Source organism: Barbus barbus (assembly GCF_936440315.1).
Source record: "Barbus barbus genome assembly, chromosome: 41".
NCBI lineage: Eukaryota > Metazoa > Chordata > Actinopteri > Cypriniformes > Cyprinidae > Barbus > Barbus barbus.
In genome coordinates this window covers 21,359,088-21,382,470 of record NC_136719.1, presented here as the reverse complement: position 1 = coordinate 21,382,470, position 23,383 = coordinate 21,359,088, and the positions used below count along the sequence as shown (strand labels likewise).

The window sequence follows — 23,383 nt, the reverse complement described above, 5'->3', positions numbered from 1 at the left end:
CTCGAAGCGTCTGCGCTCAAACCACATCCCTCACGGTGGCTTTCCTTTACATGAACACCTCGGGTCTTTATGAAACACATAGTTCTTATTAAGGAAGTGTGATTGTTTTTTTTCGTGATAGATTTTAGGACATGTACACACCAAAGCTGTGGATGTGAATAACTTGTCCTTAAACCACAAGCTGAAGGGTCCGAGTCTATATTTGATCTGGGAAGTCCACAGTATCAGGCGTGAGCTTTGTATATATAAATTCGTGGCTTAACCACTTGCTCTTTTTTCATGGGAAATATAATTTAAACATTTTAAAATGCAAGTGTTGCATTTAGGAGGGCAAAAAGTGTGGGTGCTTTACAGGAAACCTGCTTGCATCGCCCATAGACCCATCCCATCTGTGTGAGTGACAGCCAAAAGCAGACAGGGTGAGTGGGAGAACGGGTGAATGAGAGAGAAAGACAGGTTGAGCGCATGCACACTTGTAGTTCAAAACTAAGAGCATGCAGCAAACTCTTTCACTCTGCACTTCAACACAGGGGTCAGTGGTTACTGCTCTCAGGATATTGCGAATATGACATTGTGAAGACTTTTTCATCTGAGCTTAGTGCTTAAGGACATGCTAATAAGGTACAGTTTGTCATTTCATCTTTGAGGATTTGTTGTGAAGTTTCTTCAGTAAATATGGCAGTTGTTGACAGATATTGTACAATTCTGGTTCACGATTCTAAATGACATTTTTGAATCCTAATTCTAGTCATTCAAGTTTTTGAGTCATAATTCTAGTCATAAAAACTCTTTAAGAACTAAGTGTTCACATTAAATGTAAAGAGTGTGTAAACATGTTTGCTTTAGAAGCAATTGACAGTTATTATATACCCCTTTAACTTTAAGGTGTTAAAGTTGTATTATATTTTAAAAACATACCATTTAAAAAAAAACAATTCTTAAAATATTAAGGGTTTATAATGTGAACATTTTATTCATGTATGAACATTTATTCATAGATGTAAATTTTGTTTAAAAAGTTTCATTTTTAAAAAAAAAATTAAATTAAAAAATAATTAAATAATTAAATTAAAAACTTTTGTTTGGTCTAAACTTATCTTTATTTTTCATTAGACGCTACCCACTGCAGTCACTTTTTGATTATCACAAATATTGCAATGCATGGTTTAGAGTAATGTTTAAAAAGAGAGGCAGACTATTGAATTAAGGTAAATATAGTTACATTTTTTATCTTTCTTGCTTATTGTTGGCTTGTGTGCACTGGTACGTTAGTACCACAGCTGATCTTGGGAGGCCGGTCCCACAGCCCTGTCCCCTTTTCAGAAACTAGTCAAAGGAAATAAGCTAGACACTGCGGTAAAGGCAGGATATATGTTTTTTATCCTCAGTATGACAAAAGGAAAGACGTGTTTTGTTAAATACTTTACCACACATGAAATGCCAAACCATTAGATGTTATACATATTATTGCAGCCACGTCCTGTCAAACTTGTACCTGACATTTCCATCAGGCAGTGCCTATGTATTCTTACAATTAGCTAAAGATTGCTTTCGAATTATATGAAATTGTACTAAAATGTACAAAATTGTCACTCTTTTATAAAATTGTTCATTTGAATAAAAAAAGATAACCGTAGTTTTTCTCATCGGTATACATTTGCAAGCAGAATAATGACATTCAAATGCAAAATTATTGTTATTATAGCTGCATAGTTTTTACTGTACCAAACTATCTATCCAATAAAACAGGAACCCAACATCGAAGTTTAAAGCATTTGTTGTGTATAAAAAGGCTCTAATACAGCACCAATAAAAGCAAACCAACAGATGAGGCACAAGTTTAATTTGTTTTACACAATGAAATAGCTGAATAAATTAAACTCAGTGGTAACCAGATTGACTGCTAATGCATATTAAGTATCACATAGATTAATTTTATTTTCGACATGAGGGAGTGTGCTGAGAAAGTCTTCCTGACGTTGTGATGTCTGTGGTTAGGCCCCTGCCTTCGTTTACTGGAGAACAGGCTGGCTCCCAAAAGATTGTCTTATCAAGGGTTGACATTACTGTTTGCAAAGCCAGCTGATAGGACAAATCCAGCACAAAGAAACGTCATGTCCAGTGACACAAAATGACATTTGGAGCACATGGGAAGGGAAATGTGAAACCGTTTCAAACAAGATATATTCTGAAGGTTAATGTCGATTTGACATCATCCTCCGTTTACTGGTGTGTAGATGAAAATGTGGTCAAGTCCGACTAAATTTGGTCCCAAGATTGTTGGCATGTGGTCACAGATTACCTGTATTACCCGTTATGTAAACGCTTACATTATTTGTGTGTATTTGTCTCTCTATGTTTAATGCTACAAATGCATTTGGCTTTGAACAAAATACAAAAAGTGACTGATTTCTTTTAATGTTTTAGACTGATTCACTGCATCAGGGGTCTGTCCTGAATGTGTTCAGCAATCAACGGTGTACTTCCCCTGAGGATCAGCTGTGAGGTCAGTATCTTTATGACGAAAAACAATATTATAATTCAGCTTTCCCAGTGAGAAAAGCCTAGATTTTTTTTTAAACGAATTAATAAATGCTGTAAAATCTCTGTACCCCACAAAAATGAATTATTAATAAGCCGAATTACTCCTTTCTTGACTTGTTTTTCAGTAAAGAATAATATTTAAAAACAAAAATTGTGAGAGTGCATATTTTACAGATATATTTGGTCTTTTTTACAGTATACTTAAAACACTTAAAAAAATAATATGTTTTTTTTTTTTCTTGCATACACTATATTAATTTTAAGGGACTGGCAAACCCTGGAAGACTGCATGGGGAGGTGTCAATGTCCACCAATGTCACTGGATTCCGGGCACATCGTTCCCCCCAGCATTTGGATATGGACTTGGCCTGGCAGGAACTGATGGCCATCACAGAACTTCAGGTCGGTACACTGGAACACCCCAGTAAACTTGCTCTTTTACATGCACAAATGTCAAAACTCAAGAAAACCTCTGATTATTTTATGGTAGGAGACAGCCAGTCATTTTACAGTCTTAATGAAATGGTGGCCTTATAACATTTTTCTAATGCTGAATCCCCTGTAAACACACACATTGAGCTACGATCTGCAACAATGGGCCAATTGAGTGATGCGAGGATAAAGGCAGACAGAGAAAGAGGGTGAGTGCTGTATATTGCCGACAGCCCCCTGCATAGCACAATGACCATCTGTTTCGACATGAAACCTGAGCGCTCCTAAGTAAGACCTGCATAAGCTACGGGTGGCACATTCACCCAGGTGGGCTGGTCCTGAGCAGATGACTGAATACAACCCTCCTCTGCAGCACAAATCAACTGCAAACCTTCACTTTACTCGCGTTTTATTGTAAAAGAGATTTGAATTACCTCCAACTGGAAATTCTTATTAAAATATAATTTTTTTCACAGGAGTTTGAGGTACCCAATGAGAATCCCTTTGAAGCTATTCCATACCTGTCCATGGAGCCCATAGTTTCTCAAGGGGGGTTCGGGATGAGTCAACCACAGTCAGAATCCATTCCAGCCACTTGCGATGCCCATCCTGCTACTGTTTATGAAAATACATACCCTGAAATGATGCCACCCTATCAGCGTTTAAACCCACACATGGATATGCACTACAGCCTCCCTGTCCCTGGTTCCTCCAGAATGCTTGCGAATACGCAAGCTCTTCATCCTCCTCTCATGAGTCTTTTGGAGCACATGAACATGACAACACGCAGTCATGGTATTGCAAAAGATGGCGTTATCAACCTTCATTGCACAGGACAAATCAAACAGGCTTGTGCAGATGATCGTGAGTCAGATTCTGGCTTGTCGCTTGGTTCTAGCCCACCGCTTGCCTCTCCTGAGAATGCGGTGCATGGAGTACTTTCGTACTTACCTGTAGATGGTACAATGGGCTACGCCGAAAGCGAAAGTATTGGGGAACCGTGTCACATGCGGCAGAGTCTGCTCGGGTCTGTTGACTACCAGCAGTCCTACAGTTCATACCCTGGAACTTCTTTTCCCACAAGCACAAATATGCAACCGATCAACCAGCAGATTTACCAACCAATTGCATCAGTGAAGCAACCGGTTTTACCCACAGCCCTGCATGACCTACAACTAAACAGCTCAGGTTTAACAAGACTGGGTTCATATCAATCCATGTACCCAAAACCAAAATCGAGCAGCGTTCCCATACCCCTGAGCAGAGATGAGCGGCGAGCCCTCTCTCTCAAAATCCCATTTCCGCTGGACAGGATTGTGAACCTACCAGTGGATGATTTCAATGAGCTCTTGACCCAATTCACCCTGAGCGATGCTCAGATGGCACTCGTGAGGGACATTCGCAGACGAGGCAAGAACAAAGTTGCAGCTCAGAACTGCCGCAAGCGGAAGTTGGATAATATTGTGCATTTAGAAAACGAGTTGGGACAGCTTAGAGCCCAAAGAGAACATTTAACCAGAGAGAGACTGGAGTTTCAGCAAAACCTAGACATTATCAAATGTCGGCTCTCAGATCTTTACACCCAAGTGTTTTCACAACTACGTGATGAGGAGGGACACCCTTATTCAGCTGATGATTATTCACTTCAACAAACTAATGATGGCAACATTTACTTGGTGCCACGGAATACAGTACTGGAGGGTGAATGAACTGATGTTTGTTTTGAGAAGTGTAAATCACCCACAGATGGACAACTAAATTCATGAGGTTCCTACACTTTAGACCAATTACGTCAAGTCACTTGTCATGAACAAAGACTTTAATTTCTTACAATCACTCAAATAGTAATTTTTAGCCAAAGATGTTTAGGACAGAACTACAAAATACGTATAACTAAATTATAAAGAGCTTTTAAGATTAAGACTTCAAATTTATGAACTATGCTGCAAGTGTTGTGTTAACACTTTTGTACATTAAAACATTGGTCTAAAACCTAGAATCAGTATTATGTCCTACATACACATGCTTTAAGTAGATGTGTTCTACACAAGAAACAAATCATTTGTAGCATTAAAAGTTTTATTAAAAAAGGTAAAAAAACAAAACAAACACCGGTAATAAAAATATAATCTCTTCAGCTGCATTTTGGTCCTAGAAAAGAGAACAAGTTTGAGGTTTAGAATATTGCAAACAAGAGAAAAATACTGCATTACAAGAGCAAGTACCTTTTATCATTTCACCAGTTTAGACAAGACAAATGTCTTTTCATTTCAAGAGATGATTTCACACATCAGATCCTGAAAAGCAAGATTAACAGTCAGCACGTTAAATATAGCACATGAAAAAACAAGTGGGCATGCATTAAAAAGGGTTTAAGTTCTACAAAATCTTGTGCACCAAACTATGCTGACTGCAGTTACTTCCTTGTAATATACACAACACTGAATGGGAAGTTCACATTAACTGTATAGCTTGTGTTAATAAAATGTTTTAGTTACCAGCGGTAGTGGAGAAGTCTGTTCTTACCTACAGGAGTTATAAAAGCGCTGCCTGCTAGTCTTTGAGTGGCGCCCTGTACTCCCTGCTCTTTGCTTCTTCACAGGGCGATGATCTTGCTACTCCTTTCTCAGCCTGCTCCCATGGCTAGACTGATATGCAACCACACTACGCTAAGCACTAGCATTAAACAGCCTGTGCTTTTTGAACCAGTTGACCATTTCATTTACATTTCCTTAAGAGAACAGGTTCCTTTTTTTTTTTTTTTTTTTAAAGAGCCAGACGACAGTCTTGAGTTTACCTTCTGCTAAAAAGGCTCATAGAAGCTCCCATTAAGTTCAAGTGTACTACACTAAAACCCACAGAAAACATGACTAAAACGCACATGTTTTTAAAAAACAAAAAGGATGTTTTATTTCACCTTGATTGGTTACATAAAAATCAAAACCATAGAGACTGAAAGTAGTTCTACATAAAACCTCATTGGAATGCTTTTCCATAGACAATATAAAATAAGTCTGCATGATGACAAATTCATGATGTCCCACGCATGATAGCGCTACTGTACACTTCTTCTGGTGGCAGCTGTAAATCTGCCACACCTGTTTGGCTGAGCAGATCTAGGGATGTAAACCTGCATCTGCCCTGTCACTTCTCTCGCTCTCCTCTCCTAAAGCACTCAGTCCTGTTGAATAATATGAACAACACATGTTAAGCTGCACACTACCTGAGGTTTGTGGTTTCTACACCAGATGTACAGCAAGGTTACAGTATAGCAATGAGTATTCAGTCCAAGACTAACGTATTGGGATTGTTAACCTGTAAACCTGCAAGTCAATTTATAGTCAAAAGAATTTGAGACCAACCTTTCTGAGCTTAAAACCGTCTGCCACCAGAGCTGCCTCCATATCCACCACCAGAGCCACCACCATAGCCACCTAAAAAAAAAATAAAGGGATATCATTTAAGATTCAAATCATTTATACAAGGTGACTTCACCCAAAAGGCCATTATGAAAAACTCACCACCATACGGGCCACTGTTTCTTCCTCCGCCACCTCCAAAGTTCCCTTTCATGGGACCATAGTTGGACTGCTGGTTGTTATAGCTGCCAAAGTCGCTGTAGTTACCACCGCCTCCTCCACCACCACCACCACTACCTCCAAAGTTGCCTATTCACATTTAAAAACCACATACACCTGGTTACTGCTGACAGTTCTTAAAGTTACATGTATGGAAGTTCAGAATTCAGACTGGTATCTGCTCACCACCTCCAAAGTTTCCATTGCCGTTGTTGTAGTTGTCATTATAGCCACCGCCGCCGCTGCTGTTGCTGCTGCCACCACCACCATAACCGCCACCCTGGTTGCCATAACCATGTCCTCCTCCACCACTGCCTCCTCCATAGCCACGGTTTCCACTATAGTTACCAGGGCCGCCACCATAATTACCTGGAGAAAGCAACAGGAACAAATTCCTTAACATTAACAATCAAAACATTTTACTTTCAAAGAACCAAGAAACCACTGCATACCATCTCCGCCGCCAAATCCGTTGTTGTAGCAGTCGCCTCCATAACCGCTGCCACCTCCACCACTTCTACCTCCTGAAAAGGATTGTGAAAATTGCTTTAAGCCCATACCAAAAATTACATTCGTCATTCAAAACACTTCAGCCACTTAGACATGTACCTCTGTCAAAATATCCATCGCGGTTGCCGCCACCACCGCCTCCAAAGTCATTGTTGTAGCCGCCATTGTTGCCATATCGGTTGAAGTTTCCACCACCACCTCCTCCTCCACCACCACCACGGCCTACAGATTTTGTTTTAAAAAGATCCATTTAATACATCCAAGTACATAAAAAAAACAAAAAAAAAAACAACATTGAACACCAACTTACCCCTCATGTTCATGCCAGTGTTTTGCATCTCTTGTTTAGACAGAGCTTTTCTGACTTCACAGTTGTGGCCATTCACAGTGTGGTATTTTTGAACTGAGAGGGAAGATATCAGCATAAATATTTCTAATAAAAAGACCAACAATATTAAGACACTAATAATGACACTTGAACAGAAGCACTTACTGACGATACGATCAACGGCGTCATGGTCATCGAACGTAACAAAGGCAAAGCCTCTTTTGTTTCCGGTCTTGTGGTCAACCATTATCTCAATGGCCTCAAGTTTGCCAAACTGGTCGAAGTAGTCACGAAGATGGTTCTCCTCAGTGTCATCCTTAATGCCACCAACAAAGATCTTCTTCACAGTTGTGTGAGCAAATGGCTTATTGGAGTCCTAAAACCGAGACGCAATTATGCATTTGCATTCATACATATCCTTATAAAGCATTTCTTTACAACAGCTCAGTGTGTTAAACCTCACCTCTCGAGACACAGCTCGTTTGGGCTCCACCAGCCTACCATCGACCTTGTGGGGCCGTGCTTCCATAGAGGCATCAACTTCAGACACATTGGAATAAGTGACAAACCCAAAGCCCCTGGAGCGTTTGGTGTTTGGATCTTTCATCACCTACAACAAGCATAAGGGTTAAAACGCCTATTGGTCATCACCATACCCTAAATCACAATACTTGGTGTTAGATTATGCAAAGACACGATCCAGATTGTATATCGCTGTAGATAATACAGAAGGAACTTACCACACAATCAGTCAATGCACCCCATTGTTCGAAATGCGCCCGCAAACTATCGTCTGTGGTTTCAAAGCTGAGGCCTCCAATGAAGAGCTTCCGCAGCTGCTCCGGCTCACGTGGTTGGCCCTGAAAATAACCCAAGATAGCTCAATAACACTGAAATTGAGTGCGTCGTGTGAATTACTCTGCAGCGAATATTAAACTAAATTTATTCCTGCGCAAAGCGTCATTAATCCTTGAGGTAACAGACTCCATTTGGGGAGGGAGGGGGGGTGATATAACACCTCCGCCATGTTGGTGCCGCACGATACAGCCCATTTATAAACACTACCTCAGTTTCAGTAAAACAACAGCGATTATAAATTGATGTAAACATCACACATGTAGCCGGTGAGAAATTAAAACAAAGAAACTACGATTTTCAAGAATACGACCTTCGATGCAAACACGCGGCCTATGTGTGCACAGAACAAGAGTTAAAATGGCGGCCGAACACGCTATTTACATTAACAAAGAGCCACGAACGAGATCCGCATTAAAGCGAAAAACACTCAAAACATTAAAACTACATAGCTTAAACCGTTTTTCATAAAAACAAAACTAGCTACATTATTAAAGTCAACCTACCTCTTTAGACATCCTACCGACTATTTCTGTCCGTGCTGCGCCACACGCTTGTCAATGAGACACACAGAGAACTGGGGGGGAGATACCATAAATAGCTCGGGCAAGTACAGGCCCCTCCCACTGCAGACGGCGATTGGCTACGCTTCCCGCTAACGCGTTTGTTTTGCGTTTTGACGAAACCTGATTGGCTGAGACCCAAGTCAATCCCTGGAACAGAGGTTAGGGCGTTTACAAATCTTTCTCATACATTTAAAAAAACAGTATATATATATTTTTTTTGTAAAAACTATTTAAAATACGTATTAAAAGATATGAGGGTACTAGTAATTTACAAGTTATAATTTTATTCACACAGCTTCTATATAACGTTCATCCCTTATTCAAAGGCACTCATGCATCTTATATGAAAATATGTGTTTTTCTATATATCAGAAACATTCAGAAATATCAGAAACATTCAGCAAAGTCTGTGGGTTTTAGCTGCCGTGTAACGCGTGCGCATCCCATTGTATTCGCGTGAGTCCGTTTTTGGCGCGAGAGCGGTTCGCTCAGGCGCACTCTGATTGGCTGGACGCGCCACTGGACGGATGCGTGCGCTAAAGGCAGCAAACTCCTGTCCTGTGTGCAGGGAAAAAAGCCGCCGCCGCTTCAGCTTCATTATCCAACACAAATAAGAAAACATCGAAACATATCTCAGTAAGTATACAATAATTATCCACATTAACGTCAGAATATGCCATTGTATGTTCTCTTTGCATAGGAAATGATTTAATCCGTTAGTATAACGTTTTAACATGATAGGATCAGGTGAAATCAGTTCGGCCCGCGCTGTTGCTAAGCAAAGGCTCACTAGCTAGCACGACGATAATATTCAAATAAATGCGAAAAAGCACACGAATGCTTTGCTTGCTGCGGTTAGATGTACAAAACCGAAGAAAGAAGTGGAGCGTGTATGCTAACTGAGCTATATTAGCCTGCTATCATGTGCGCCTTGTTTATTATTTTTTTCAGGCATTGGCTAGTTGAGCTTGCGTTATACACAAACACAACACCAGCAAACGCATGAAATTATGCTCTCATTGTATTGCTCTCTTTCAGTGTTTTTGTTCTGTTGCTATTTCGAAATGAGCTTACAGCGAGGCAAACAGTTGCAATCAATGGGACTTATGTAGCTAAATGTTAGCAGTGCATTTAAATCAGTTTACGATGTGAAATATGTTTCGTATTTTGGAATAAATGCATTGGGAATTAGATATCATATGGCATGCGATGTGAAACTATGAAAACGTGAGAGTCGTGCAGGGCTGTTCAATGTTTTCACATTGTTTGGCCTTGCTTGCTAAAATCCTTCAAGACAGTATGATAAGAACACATGGCTGGTTTATCGCATTTGTAGTGCAAGGTTGATTAAATATGTATGTTGGTAAATGAAAATAGGAATTGCATCCCAATATAACAGCTTGCTTTTAATGTAATGTTTACAGACTGCATGCATTGTTGTTCCTTTAGCTTTGATAACAGTGTGTGGTGCGCAATGTTTACTAACAATTAAACATATTTTAAAGTTGAAAATACTTATACAGCTCCTCAAATCAAAGGCATGCTGATCTTTTGTGTGTCTATTTCTAAGAGTCTCTGAATGCGTTTCTCCTTATGCATGTTTATTGATATACATTTTGGTTATGTGTAAGTGCAATAATGTTTCAATGAATTGTATTTGTTTAGGGGAGCTCTGAATGCTGTAATCCAAGAATCATCTGCACTTTAAGAGGTCACGCTCATCCTCAAATAGAATACTGTAGGTGAGTGTCTAAAAAAAATTATTGATTTTTAAGGTAAGAAAGGTTTGACCTTAAGTCGTGATATTTTTCTCATACTATCCAGCATTTGTTGTTGTCATGTTAAGAGTCACTTTAGTTCATGATATGGTTATTTTTATATGGAATGATATGGAGATAGAATTTTCACAATATAGACAACAGACCATATTAATGCCATACAATATCGGTAATACTTAGACCAGTGAATTTTTTTATGATTTACAGTACCACAGCAGAAACTACTGCTAACTAATTCCTTAAGTAAACAATGTATTTTGTCACCAGGCAATTATTAAAGAGAACAGTGAGTAATCAAATTTAATTGCAAGACCATAGAAGTAAATTCCTTTTCTACATTTTTAACATCACTATCATTATATATCACCAGTAGAAGTTAAAACTCTAGCATATACTTTACTGTATGAATTAGATGTAGTAAATTAATACTTTCTCAAATTATTATCAGTAGTATTGGTAGATTAATATTAATTACATAACTGACAGCAATAGATTTATTAGACGTTTACACTGCAAGACCTAATGCGCATATCTATTTTGACGTCTGATGTTTGTTTATATTCAAAATATATTTGAAATGAATATACATCTGATCTGAACAGTCAAATACACTCTTCTTTTTGTATTTTTGTATGGTAAAGGACTGCCTTGTTTCTAACTTTGATAACACTTTTTTTTTTTTTCAGTAGGAACACTTTCCTCCCTGGACCAGGGAGCCACACAGGTCACACTTGCTCATAGGAAAGACATTAAGAATAAGCCATGGGAAAGAAGAACCAGAATCGTGAAGATGATGAGGCTGCTTCCTCAGATGAGGAAGAGTATGTAGTGGAGAAGGTCTTGGACAGGCGAGTTGTGAAGGGCCGTGTGGAATATTTCCTGAAGTGGAAAGGCTTTTCAGAGTAAGTCTTCATTGTACTTAAAGGAACACTCCACTTTTTTTGGAAGTAGGCTAATTTTACAACTCCCCAAGAGTTAAACAGTTGAGTTTTACTGTTTTTGAATCCATTCAGCCAATCTCCGGGTCTGGCGGTAGCACCATGGGTGCAGCAGGCGCAATGATATTACGCAGCGCCTGAAAGTAGTCCCCAGCTATATCATAGGCTACTGAGCTGGGCTACTTTCAGGCACTGTGTAATATCATTGCGCCTGCTGCACCCATGGTACCGCAGCAAAGTTCCTTGATTATTATGCCGGAATGAGAGCATAGTTCCTAGCCATATCAGCCTAGAAAATCGCAAGTTTTCATTTTCCATCGGCCTTAGTACACGATGTAACTACAGAAGTTTTAAATAGGAAAATTATCGAAACTCTTTGGTCATTTTTGATGACCAAATGCTAATGGTCTAATCCGATTCAATGATCTATGCTAAGCTAAAAGTGCTACCGATCGGCTGAATGGATTAAAAAACGGTAAAACTCATCTGTTTGACTCTTGGGGAGTTGTAAAATGAGCCTATTTCCAAAAAAAGTGGAGTGTTCCTTTAAAGGATTAGTTTACTTTCAAATTCAAATTTCCTGATAATTTACTCACCCCCATGTCATCCAAGATGTTTATGTGTTTCTTCAGTCGAAAAGACATTAAGGTTTTTGATGAAAACATTCCAGGATTTTTATCTATGTAGTTAGCTTCAATGGACTCCAAACGGTCGGAAGGTCAAAATTACAGTTTCAGTGCAGCTTCAAAGGGCTATAAATGTTACCAGACGATGAATAAGGGTCTTATCTAGTGAAACGATTGGTCATTTAAAAAAAAATGTATATGTTTTATAAACACAAAATGCTCGTCTTGCTTTGTTCTGTGATGTGCGTATAATGTGATGTGCAATAATTACGTTGAAAAGGTCACGCTTGACGTAGGCTCCATCTCATCTTCTCCTCCAAGTTCAAAATCGTCCGACATCGTTGTTTTACCTTTTAACTCCCTTTTTTTGTAAACTGCTTTTGACTTAGTATTTGCACGTTCAACTTGTAAACACTGACTCTGTACTTCCGCCTACGTCAAGCGTGACCTTTTCCACGCAGTTAAGTATTGCGTGAAGTCATGAACGCGCATCGCAGAACAGAGCAAGGAGAGCATTTGTGCTTATAAAAATTCTGGAATGTTTTCATCAAAAACCTTAATTTCTTTTTCGACTGAAGAAATAAATAAATAAACATCTTGGATGACATGGGGGTGAGTAAATGACCAGGAAATTTTAATTTGAAAGTGAACTAATCCTTTAATAAGTAGTGTAGACTATTTAATCTCAAGAAGATGTGGGTTTGTGTTACTGCATGTAAAAGTCTTAGGGCCGTTCACATGTCGCGTCTTTTGCACGCTCAAGTTCGTTATTTCAAATGTGATATGCACGCTCATGGAAGCGACGTGCTCGTTTTTTCCAGGTGTGTCCGCACCGCATCGAAACATTTCAACTTTTCAGAATGCCGCAAGTGCACCGCAGGTCATGTGACAAGAACCAACCAATAGGCTTCATCCTGTCCCGTAACAACATTGAAAGCTCGGCCAAGATGAAGGAACAGCTGATCATAGCTGTATGTGGATAGCCATTTTTAAATAAATATAGTAGTAGAGCTACTGCAATTGGTTTTTAGTGCTGGAAATCCATTTTATTCTTTGCTGAAACTTCTGCGTCTTCAAAGAGAGCGCAGGTCATGGTTGCTTAGCTACGGCAGACGCCATGGGAGCGAAAGCTACCGAGCGCTTTGGAAAGAAGGAGAAAGCTACGCGCCTAGCGTTTACCACACATTTTTAGGCTCAACATGTTAAAATGCATGACTATGAAAAACATCAGTAATTTTTTACATTGAGATGAAGTGGATAAGTCTGATTTAAAAAAAAAAAAATTGTTTCAAGAACATAGTTTTGTCATAGTATGTAAACTTCCTGAAGGCGTATCTATGATGTGAGGAAATCCAGTGGTTTTAGTTTATCGTGCATGAATCATGCATTGTTTTGCAGCAAACACAACACATGGGAACCAGAGAAGAACCTGGACTGTCCAGAGCTTATCGGCGAGTTCATGAAGACCTATAAAAAAGGAAGCAGTGGAAGCACACCCAGCAGCAAGCCCTCCAGCACAGGCTCTTCTTCAGCCCGTCCCAAAGATGGTAGCAGCAGCACCAGCAAGAGGAAAAACTCAGAGGAAGAGAACGGAAGCAGCAGCAAACCCAAAAAGAAAAAGGAGGTAAGAGCTTAACAAAAAAAGGTTTAAGGGCCTTCGCTTGAACTTCATTTAAATGTAATTATCATGCAATATCCATCCTGATATTGCAACAACATCCAGAGGGTTGAAATTCTCTCTAAAATGTTTCTTAGCTCATTACTTGCTTAAAGGAATAGTTCCGCCAAAAATGTAAATTTGCTGAAAATGTACTCATCCTCAGGCCATCCAAGATGTAGATGATTTTCTTTTCATTGAGAGAGATTTTTGGAGAGTTTTAGCTTTACATCACTTTCTCACCCATGGATCCTCTGCAGAGGATGGGTGCAGTAAGAATTATTTTGCATTATGGGCTCGTATTTTGGACAGAATCAAAGGTTTACAGTTAAGTGCCTTTATGATGGATTGGTTTGTTTTAAACAACGATTTTTGATTGTGGTTCTTTCTAGGATGAAATCCTTGTAGCAAGAGGTTTTGAGCGAGGCCTGGAGCCTGAGAAGATTATTGGAGCAACAGACTCCTGTGGAGACCTTATGTTCCTTATGAAGTGGTGAGTGAAATGCTTCTTTACATATCGGGAGCAATTTATTTGAATGAATCTCTCCTTAGAAACATATCTGAACCAAAGCCACAAGTCTGACCATATTCTAGTGGGCGTTTGTTGTTGAAATTTAATTTAAATCTTATCACAAGTGGTCACAGGAGATGCATGTAGACACCATGAGTAATCAGGGGAGTGCCTCAACTGACCAATTGTGATTTGATCACCCGAGACGGGTGTTAGGACAATAGTGTCAATGGCCACATTTACACCTGGCATTATGTCTGAAATGATGCAAACTGTCCCATTCTTCGTTTCTTTGTGTCAAATTTGCTCACGTTCACACTCCTGCCCTGTGTGAGGCTGTACAACCATTATTCTTTTGTCACCATTCTATTCCTATTTACACCTGTACATTTGAAACCCTTCATTTTAGTCTCCTCACAGCATTTATTTGTCTGTTTTACAGTTTCTGTATTTCTCATGTGTTTTTTACATAAAATATAATTGCAGTTTCTGACTGGTACACAAACTGTACAGGGTATGTTTAGCTTAGCATACATAAAAATGTGCACTTTGACAGACAGACTACAGAAATTACAAACCCGGAGTCCATAAACCCGTTACTTTTATGATTCTTTTCATGTGTGCATTTTCTTTATAGAATGTGGCAGAAATGCATTGTTTAGTTCAGGTGTAGCCTTTTGCATTGTATAGCGTGTTTGGCACCATAAAATCCTAATTGTCTTTTGCCTAAATGTTCCATTGGTCAAACATTACTAGTTTTACAGTGGCGTAATACAATAAAATAAACCATAATTAATCGGCATAGTTGCATTCAAAAAAAACTTTGTGTTCACGGGTTTTACAAATTTAGACATTACTATTGCGGAAATGTCTTCTAATATAAAGCTGTAATCAAATATGCATAGCTCCTTAGGGTTGAATTTATTTTTTCAGGGTTTTCATTGGTTCTGAAAAAGTCTTAAATATAGTTTGATCTAATTTAAGGCCATAACTGGTATAACAAAAGTATCATATTTAGAGGTTTTAAATTTGTGGACAAAGAAACAGGGGTGACTCTACGGCCTAATGTGATGATTAAACTTCATAAGGCTGTGACTTAAATGTGATTGCTGCACATTCAGAGACTAAACTCAGAGCCTTTAGGATTTCTACAGGCTGGCAGTTTCAGAGCAGTTTGCAAACAGTGAATACCACACATTTTATACTTAGCCAACACTTATACTGTTGATGAATTATGACTGTGTGGTTATGTTATTGTATCAGCAAGGTGTAATTCATCTCTATGTATTGATACATTAGTGCATAAACTTCAATAAAATGTCAATACATTTGTATTGCCCCAGTCTGTTTAATAGAGTAAAAGATTGAGTTACATGATTTTGAAATTGTAAATGTTTATTCTGCATGGACTTACAGTCTTCATTTTATCTTTGCAGGTCTTAAAAGGTGTTAAAGTATTAAACCTGATTTTAAAAACTCTTTAGAAACTCAGATTTTTATGACAGTATAGTATGCAATAAATGTAAATAAAGTCCATGCTTGATGTTGGATCAGTTTGAACTGCTGTAGTATCTGGAGGTTAGCCAATCATGATGTCTTTTTAAGCTTGAAGAAGCTTTAACTAACAAGTTAAGGGCATTTGAGGATTTTAAAGTCACAGTTTCAATTAGAACTGAAGCTAATGCTGATGTAAAACACGGCAATTGTCTACTTAATGCAAATTTGTCTTTGCTTTGTTGCTGATGTCCCACCACAGGAAGGACTCTGATGAGGCAGACCTTGTGCTTGCGAAGGAAGCCAATCACAAGTGCCCACAGATCGTCATTGCCTTCTACGAGGAGCGTCTGACCTGGCACGAAGATGGCGACAAGAAGGAAAAGAGCGCCACAGCGGTTTAAAGGGCAGAGGGGGGAGGAAAGACGCTGAGTCCTCCAAACCTTGTGCCCTTTGTCACACCGGTGACACTCTCATAGCCAACTTTTAACGGACCATTTAGTAAAAAACAACGGCCAGCAAGTAATGGAGGTTACTGCCCACCATGACAACCTCCGTCCACCCTTCATGAAAAAGCATCTCTCACCAGACAAACCGAAAGGCCATGGCGAACGGCGGCTGCAGCAGAGCGGTGGAATGTGATCTCTCTGATCTTCCTTCTATTTTGTCATAATTTGTGTATTTGTGCCCCTACAACTATGTTCTTATGATGTGTTGTGTGCTAGTTTAGATGTGAAACAATGGAAACCCGTACATGTCAAACTTTTAACTTTCATTCACAGTTGATTTGGTAGTGTTGCTGGAAATGACTGAAAATATCAGTTGCGTGTGCGTTTAACATTTAAAACGTTAGATAAACACGTGACGGCGTTGGTTTTATTTCACAAGCTGATGTCACCCTCTACTGATTTCTGCTTGTTTTTGTTTTTTTAATCAGGTGGAATTAATTTTGCTGTATGACCATATTAACTTTAATAATGATACCCCCCCCCCCCCCCCCCCCCCCCCCCTCTCCCTCTAATGTAAAACTCTCCTACTTTAAGAATTGGCCCATTTTTACCACTCTTACCTTTGAACTTATCACTGTTGCTTAGAGGAGGGCAGACAATCGTCATCATGTGAGTGTGTAATGGGACGTTTTTATTTGTTTCTACACTCTTTCCATGATGCACCATAGGTTTAACTGATATGCTCCCTCTTGTGGCTGATTTGGTGAACACATTCCCTGTTTGACCTCATGAACTCAGAGCTGTTCTCATTCACGTGGTAGTTTAATCATATGTCGGGTTCTTATTACTTTTTTAACCTAGAGTTGACTCAATAAAATGGTGTTTATCAAGGTTACATGCCTATATTAGAGTCTTGTGCTCTGTAGTGCTTTGCAAAGCCACTGAACAAAAGCTACTCCTTCGAGATCATTTACAGCAGGAAAATAACTTGTTTTATTTGAAATGTACGGTGCAGTCCACTGACAGCAGTAGAATACGGAGAAAGGTTTAGCTTGAGATGTTTGTAATGTGGGGGAATGTTTTTAAACAGGGTTGAACATTGTGTAGTTACATTTTTCTTCATTTTTGGTATGGTTTTTGTTATATTACAAAAGGACCATCCCTTCCATGATCATTTATTCAAATGACTAGCAGTTGTTTTTCAAATGTGCAACAATAGTTGTCTTTTGCTATGTTAAGTGCATAGCCTTTTTTAATGTCCTGTACCATACTGTAGTAAATCTAGTTTTCAACACTAACAGTTGAACGTTTCTGGAAACCCTAAACCTTGGCTTTCTGATTCAAGTCAAACAAAATAAATTTCATTGTAGTGCTGAGATTATGAAGTAATCACTGTATTCAATGTTTGTGATAAAGCGCAATTTAAAAGCATTTATTTTAACAAATCAGATAAGCATCTTCTCATTTAGTGCAGTGTTAAGTTTAACCTGAAAAGCAGTGCTGATGTGTACCAGCAGATGTCATAGTGGAGCAAGTCTTGCCTACTTGTTTCTACTTGCCAAAAAATGTACACCATAAGTTGCATAGGGATTCTGTATACAGTAAAAAACAAAAAGGATTCCTGGGTGTATTTGTACTTTTCATTCTTACTAAAAATAAAATATTTGGCTTATAAATGCATTCTATTCACTGATATTGGAGCACTGATATTTCAGAGCTCGTATATCAACTTATTTCTCTATTTCGACCCAGTCTTGATGCAGTTTAATGCCAATTTTACATGTTTTGTGCAATTTCCTATGCAGAACATTTATATGAATGCCATACACTGTTTCCATAGTCCACTCATTATCAATTTCACAGATATTCAATATCGCAGTCATATCATACGGATGATGACAATAGCCTGTCCCTGCAGATTTGCTTTATCCTCATTATATAGACTTCCAGTTCACTCTTTTCCATTTGTATCGTGTTTCTGAGACATTTGGCCTATTGTGAATGTGGCTTGTAGCTCCTTCATGGCTCCACACAGTCCAGAGTCTTAAGAGAGGTGGTGTCTGAGCCATAACCCCTCCCTGTAATACCGTTTTCTCGACTACCTCAGTGGCAGTGGAATTTTCCAAAGGGGAAAAGGGGGAAGCGGTTCAGCTCTGAAATGGAATGCAGAGGTCACTAGTAAATTTTCAGCCCTGGGGAGCAGAAGTCTCAGCAGATAGCTGAGAGGCTGCATTTATGCTTTATGGAATGCTGGAGAGCTGTCACACTCGCTCTGCTCCACCAGGACTCGAGGAATGTAAGATCAGGAGAGATGGAGAATAGAGTATGTGAAGTCACATTTGAAAACGGGAGCAAAATGACTTGAAATGAATTAGAATTAGTGTGTTAAATGAATAGTTTGACCAAAATTAAATGAAAGATTCTTTATTGGCATCGATGGTTCCATGATGAACCTTTAACATCCATATAAAAAGTGATTTTGCAGTGATGCCATAGAAGAACATTTTTTGCTTCCCCAATGAACCTCTCAGTGATCAGTTCTCAAAGGAACCAATATTTTCTTAGTGTGAAGAAAATTGTATTCTAAAGAAGAATTTAGAAGATTTTCTTCTCTAGAACCTTTTGTCCAATGGAAGGATTCCATAGATGTTGAAGGTTCTTCATGGAACCAACAAAACATTATTTTTAAGAGCATGGAACCTTTCCATTGCACAAAAGGTTCCTTAAAGTGGAGAAATATTCTTCAGATTATTAAAATACCCTTCACACTGAGAAAATAGATTCTTTTTTTTTTGGCAATGATGGTTCCATGAATAACCTTTAATGTCCATAGAACTTTTCTAATCCACAAAAAAGTTCTTTAGAATATTAGAATGTCCTTTACACTAAGAAAAAGTGGTTCTTTTAAGAACTGTTCACTGAAAAATTGTCCGGGGAACCAAAAATGGTAGTTCTTTATTGGCTTGGAAAAACCATCCATGGATTCTTTCCAATACACAAAAGGTTCTTTAGATTATTAAAATGTTCTTTACACACATACAAAATGGTTCTTTTAAATGGTTATGGCATTGCTGCAAAAAAAACAAAAAACTTTTAGAACCTTTATTTTTAAGGTATATATTTATTTCTTAAAAATAACTTTTCACCAAAGAAAGTCATACAGGTTTGGAATGGCGTAAGGGTGAGTAAATGATCACAGAATTTGAACTTTTGGACAAACTATTCCTTTAAAGTCATATTCCCCGTGGTAAAACCCACAATGTTGAACTATGAGCAGAACGTTGGGGCTTGCCTTTCCTGAGTGACGTTTTTACCAATAAGCAAAGAGTGCACGCTTTGAATATGTTTGCTGAGGCAAAAAAGTCAGCGAGCGGCGAAATAGAGTCTGTGTGCATGATTTCTGGGATGCATGTGGTCCGATGGGTTTTTGCTGCGCATAAGCTCTAATAGATGGCTGTCAAGGGGACCACTGAACAGCTGTGGTCGAGGGCTGGAGTTTGGGAGGGGAAGACTGCAGCAGTGTGTTCGATCCACACTGCAGCACCATCCAAACCACTGGAACGCACACACAAAGTGCACTCGAGTGCCGTCGCTTCCTTCGGATCAGCGATCGGCGTCCTGTAGGCCTCATAAGCGCGATATGCGACGGTTTCCGAATCCCTTTCCGAACCTAAAAAGCCTAAACGCACACGCAAGCGTGATTACACCACGATTCTGCTGAATTTTATAGTGTGATTATGTGCGGCGTCATTAAGAACGCAAGGTCACGCCGTTAGCCGTGACCTTTGGAGACGGTTATCGGCCCTTCATTGGGCTGTTGTTCGAATCGTGAAGTGTAATGCCGCAGCGATGCTCTTTGCGTTTAATGCGCAGCAAAGCATCGAGAAACAAAGCCCATCCTCGCCCAGAAGCCCCCACCGTGGAGCGAGCAGTCTGGCGTTATGTCCAGTCCTCCTCCACCCCCATCTCTTCCCCTAGCCAGGGGAGTGAGAGAATTATGGCCGCCATAAAAGGCAGATAATGCATTGTTAACTAATTCTGTCTGCTCAGAGCTGATGTATCCACTGCTCTAAATCTCCATGCCTCCAATAAAATGCAAATGCTAATGCTCGCCCTCCAGGAGCTGATATCATTTTTAACAGGCCAGAGGTAAAAGCTGAGATAGGGTGGGGCAGGGGCCGACAGACAGCGCGAGCTTTGCTATCCGGAGATGCTCGGCAGGGGGAAGGAGATACAGCGTGGCGAGAAAGCCTATTAGAACTGCATTTAATAGCAAAGCTCTCTATGAACGGCCCATTCTGGTGCTGGAACTTTTGGAGGCAGGGAGCTGAATGAGCGCTCCCTGTAAATGTCAGTGTGGATTGCTCTATGAACTGATTCATGGGCTTTTTTAAATTAGCTTTGAGCAAATCATTACATTACTTTGTATGTATTATTTACAGCGCGCTGCACGACGAGTTTCGCTGTTGAAATATTACATCCCTTAAGGACATTCTAATTATAAAAATCTGGGCATCTAAATCATAAATATTCATTTTAATACTTTCATTAAGATTTGTGGTACATTTGGGTATGATCGGCTTGTGACCAGTGTTTAATGTTATAAATTGCATTTATTATATATACATATATTAATATAATTATATTAAGTATATTATAAATATCTAATAAAATATATTTATATTGTGAAAAATTACTATTACTATTATTAGTATTTAATATATATTACATATATTTAATGATCCAGTTTATGGTTATTATGGTTATTTTTTTCTGGTTATGCTTACACATATATATATATATATATATGAATGTTATTATACTATATATTATATAATAATATATTATTAATTATATAATATAATATATAGTGAAATAGTTATTAACAATTAACAATGAATACAACACCGTCATTCTTTTTTTTCACCGTCTCTGTGTCACTCTGTAACCTACTGGGACTTCTAAATATTGATTCAGACCTATACTTCAATTACAAAATGGCAGTTTTCTGTCATTTCCTAATGATGGCTGATTTGTGTCCCTTTCACACGTGCCGTGTTCTGTAATTAGACTGTAAATTCTTTTAGGGGACGTTAAAGATGAGAGAGAAAGACTGAAAGAGATAATGTCACATAATGTCAAGCCTTTATTAGGCGAAAATGTTTATTTCAAGCCTTTAAACTACATGGAATTATTCTAACACCAGAATTACACCGGCCCTGCAATTACACATCTGCATTTATATATTTATTTCTATGATTTATATAACACCCGTCTTTAAATGTGTTACGGCTGACCTCCTCTTGCATAAAAATGGACCACACTGCTGATAGAGCCTCATCATAGTAGGCCAAATTCACTTCTAAATGTAGGTTTCAATTGCTTTTCGTTTAGTAGTATTGCCCCGGTTTTCTCTGATGACTGTTATTTAATGCTTACATAGGCCTAAACTGATCACAGTGCAGTTGGAACTAACTGCACAGTTAATCTCAGTAACCGTCTCACTTCTGCTCTGAAATGACACACTTGTGTGTATTCACCGTGTTGGAGGGAAGCAATTAAACACCTTTGAGTTGGCACACGGCTATCAGAATCGATTCTGTGCATGTAGATCAGTATAATTACACAAGTTACTACCACAATCCGTCAACGTTTGGATTTGTAAAAAATATTTTTGGTAACACTTTTCTTTGTAGCCTTTATGAATGTATTCACAATGTACATTATAATACATGTGTTTTCATAAATAATTGTTATAATTACAATAAGTACAGTTAAAATATGTTATAATATTTGCAGATTCCCTTTTATATTTAATGCATATTATTGTATAAGACTGTAACAATGAATAGAAAAATATTAAAATGTATTAGAAATGTTGTATTCACAAGATCATACAAAACATTATAAATAATGATAAATATAAATTGCAAGTTTAAAAGTTTTTAAATAATGCACTGAAATATATATACATTTTGTATTTTAATATATATATATATATATATATATATATATATATATATATATATATATATATATATATATATATATATATATATATATATATATTACGCCTACACATTGCACATTTCTAAAATGCAGGTAATTTATGTAAAATATTTCACTATATAATAAAATTATATATCAAATTAATATTGTTTTCATATTTGCATATTTCGTCCTTCTATTATATCTGAAATTGGTTGTTTGTTGCGTGTTTTAATGCACTATACTCTCTAAAGTTGTAACAAAGAATAGATAATGTATTAAAATGTGGTTATAATTAGTCACATGCTCATAGAATACATTATAAGGTGCATTAAAATGCATTAAAGTACTTTTATAATGCATATAGTAAAGTGTTACCGTCTTTTTTATAGATTTAATTTTTGATAAAGTTGATTTCTTAGATGACAGTTGCATCCATCCATGTTTTCTTCACTCAAGCTTTTAAGGTCAGCCAAAAGTGCCCACCTGCTGGCCTCTCCTGCATCCCATCATGCCTCAGGGCTAGGAAGCCCACTTTACATTACTTGGGTGTTTTTAGTCAGCATGTGTCCTCAAATTTATGATGGCGACTTATCGGCGCCTATTTTGCTTTAAAAGTCTTCTTGAGTTTCCTGGCTGAGCTGGATGTGGAGAGTGCTAATCCACTCACATTCAGGAGAGACACGTTCAGACGCTGGCCCGCGGCCACTCATTTAAACTGACAGTTCCGCACTGACCGCAGTACAGGCAGCGTGACATGGCACAATGGAGCCTCTAGAGTTACGGCATCCCCAGAGGACCCTGTGTTATCTGGTAGCGGCTGAAAACAGAGGGCTCTGTGATCCAGCAGCTAGAATGGCCCAGCCATGTGCAGGACGGCCCAGCTGGCAAACTAAAGGGCTGCGGGCACATCTGTCCGATGGAAACACCGGCCCATCACATGCATCTCAATCGTAAAATGTCAGATAATGACTGATAGGGCTTTCAGGAAAGAAGCTGATCTTTGAGACAGGGATTCCTCTATTGAATCTCTGTGAAATCCCCTGGCTTTCAGGACAGGCATGCTATGCAACTGAAAATAATTTCATAAACAACCGGATCTAGTTTAACGTGTATCTGATGGAGGAAT

The 23,383-nt window shown here is 38.6% G+C and overlaps 3 protein-coding genes across 11 annotated transcripts; 2 read left to right on the top strand and 1 right to left on the bottom strand.

The window, feature by feature from the left end:
* Positions 1–427: 427 nt before the first annotated feature.
* Positions 428–5,741, top strand: LOC306860887 (transcription factor NF-E2 45 kDa subunit-like). Its single transcript, XM_079402890.1, has 4 exons — positions 428–621; positions 2,428–2,506; positions 2,809–2,946; positions 3,453–5,741. The coding sequence occupies exons 2-4, from the start codon at positions 2,459–2,461 to the stop codon at positions 4,683–4,685; spliced, it is 1,419 nt and encodes a 472-aa protein (XP_079259016.1). The 5' UTR covers positions 428–621; positions 2,428–2,458; the 3' UTR covers positions 4,686–5,741.
* On the bottom strand, positions 5,043–8,826 carry LOC306860890 (heterogeneous nuclear ribonucleoprotein A1-like). 8 transcript variants are annotated; one of them, XR_013783428.1, is made up of 12 exons: positions 8,754–8,826; positions 8,133–8,252; positions 7,856–8,002; positions 7,558–7,768; positions 7,375–7,467; positions 7,164–7,286; positions 7,007–7,078; positions 6,741–6,923; positions 6,498–6,644; positions 6,339–6,410; positions 5,202–5,273; positions 5,048–5,127 (listed from the first exon to the last, which is right to left on the bottom strand). XR_013783428.1 is itself a non-coding variant. In XM_079402897.1 (11 exons), exons 1-10 carry the CDS (start codon positions 8,763–8,765, stop codon positions 6,349–6,351), a joined length of 1,170 nt encoding a protein of 389 aa, XP_079259023.1. In that variant the 5' UTR covers positions 8,766–8,826; the 3' UTR covers positions 5,043–5,273; positions 6,339–6,348. The 8 variants fall into 8 exon arrangements, 6 of the variants coding, with proteins under 6 accessions (XP_079259023.1, XP_079259026.1, XP_079259022.1 ...); XR_013783429.1 differs by having other exon boundaries at positions 6,744–6,923; XM_079402897.1 differs by having other exon boundaries at positions 5,043–5,273.
* Positions 8,827–9,307: 481 nt separating this feature from the next.
* cbx5 (chromobox homolog 5 (HP1 alpha homolog, Drosophila)) lies at positions 9,308–17,940 on the top strand. 2 transcript variants are annotated; one of them, XM_079402917.1, is made up of 6 exons: positions 9,308–9,449; positions 10,479–10,555; positions 11,278–11,493; positions 13,554–13,779; positions 14,205–14,305; positions 16,080–17,940. In XM_079402917.1, exons 3-6 carry the CDS (start codon positions 11,354–11,356, stop codon positions 16,219–16,221), a joined length of 609 nt encoding a protein of 202 aa, XP_079259043.1. In that variant the 5' UTR covers positions 9,308–9,449; positions 10,479–10,555; positions 11,278–11,353; the 3' UTR covers positions 16,222–17,940. The 2 variants fall into 2 exon arrangements, with proteins under 2 accessions (XP_079259043.1, XP_079259044.1); XM_079402918.1 differs by having other exon boundaries at positions 9,332–9,449; positions 11,278–11,439; positions 16,080–17,938.
* Positions 17,941–23,383: the final 5,443 nt, after the last annotated feature.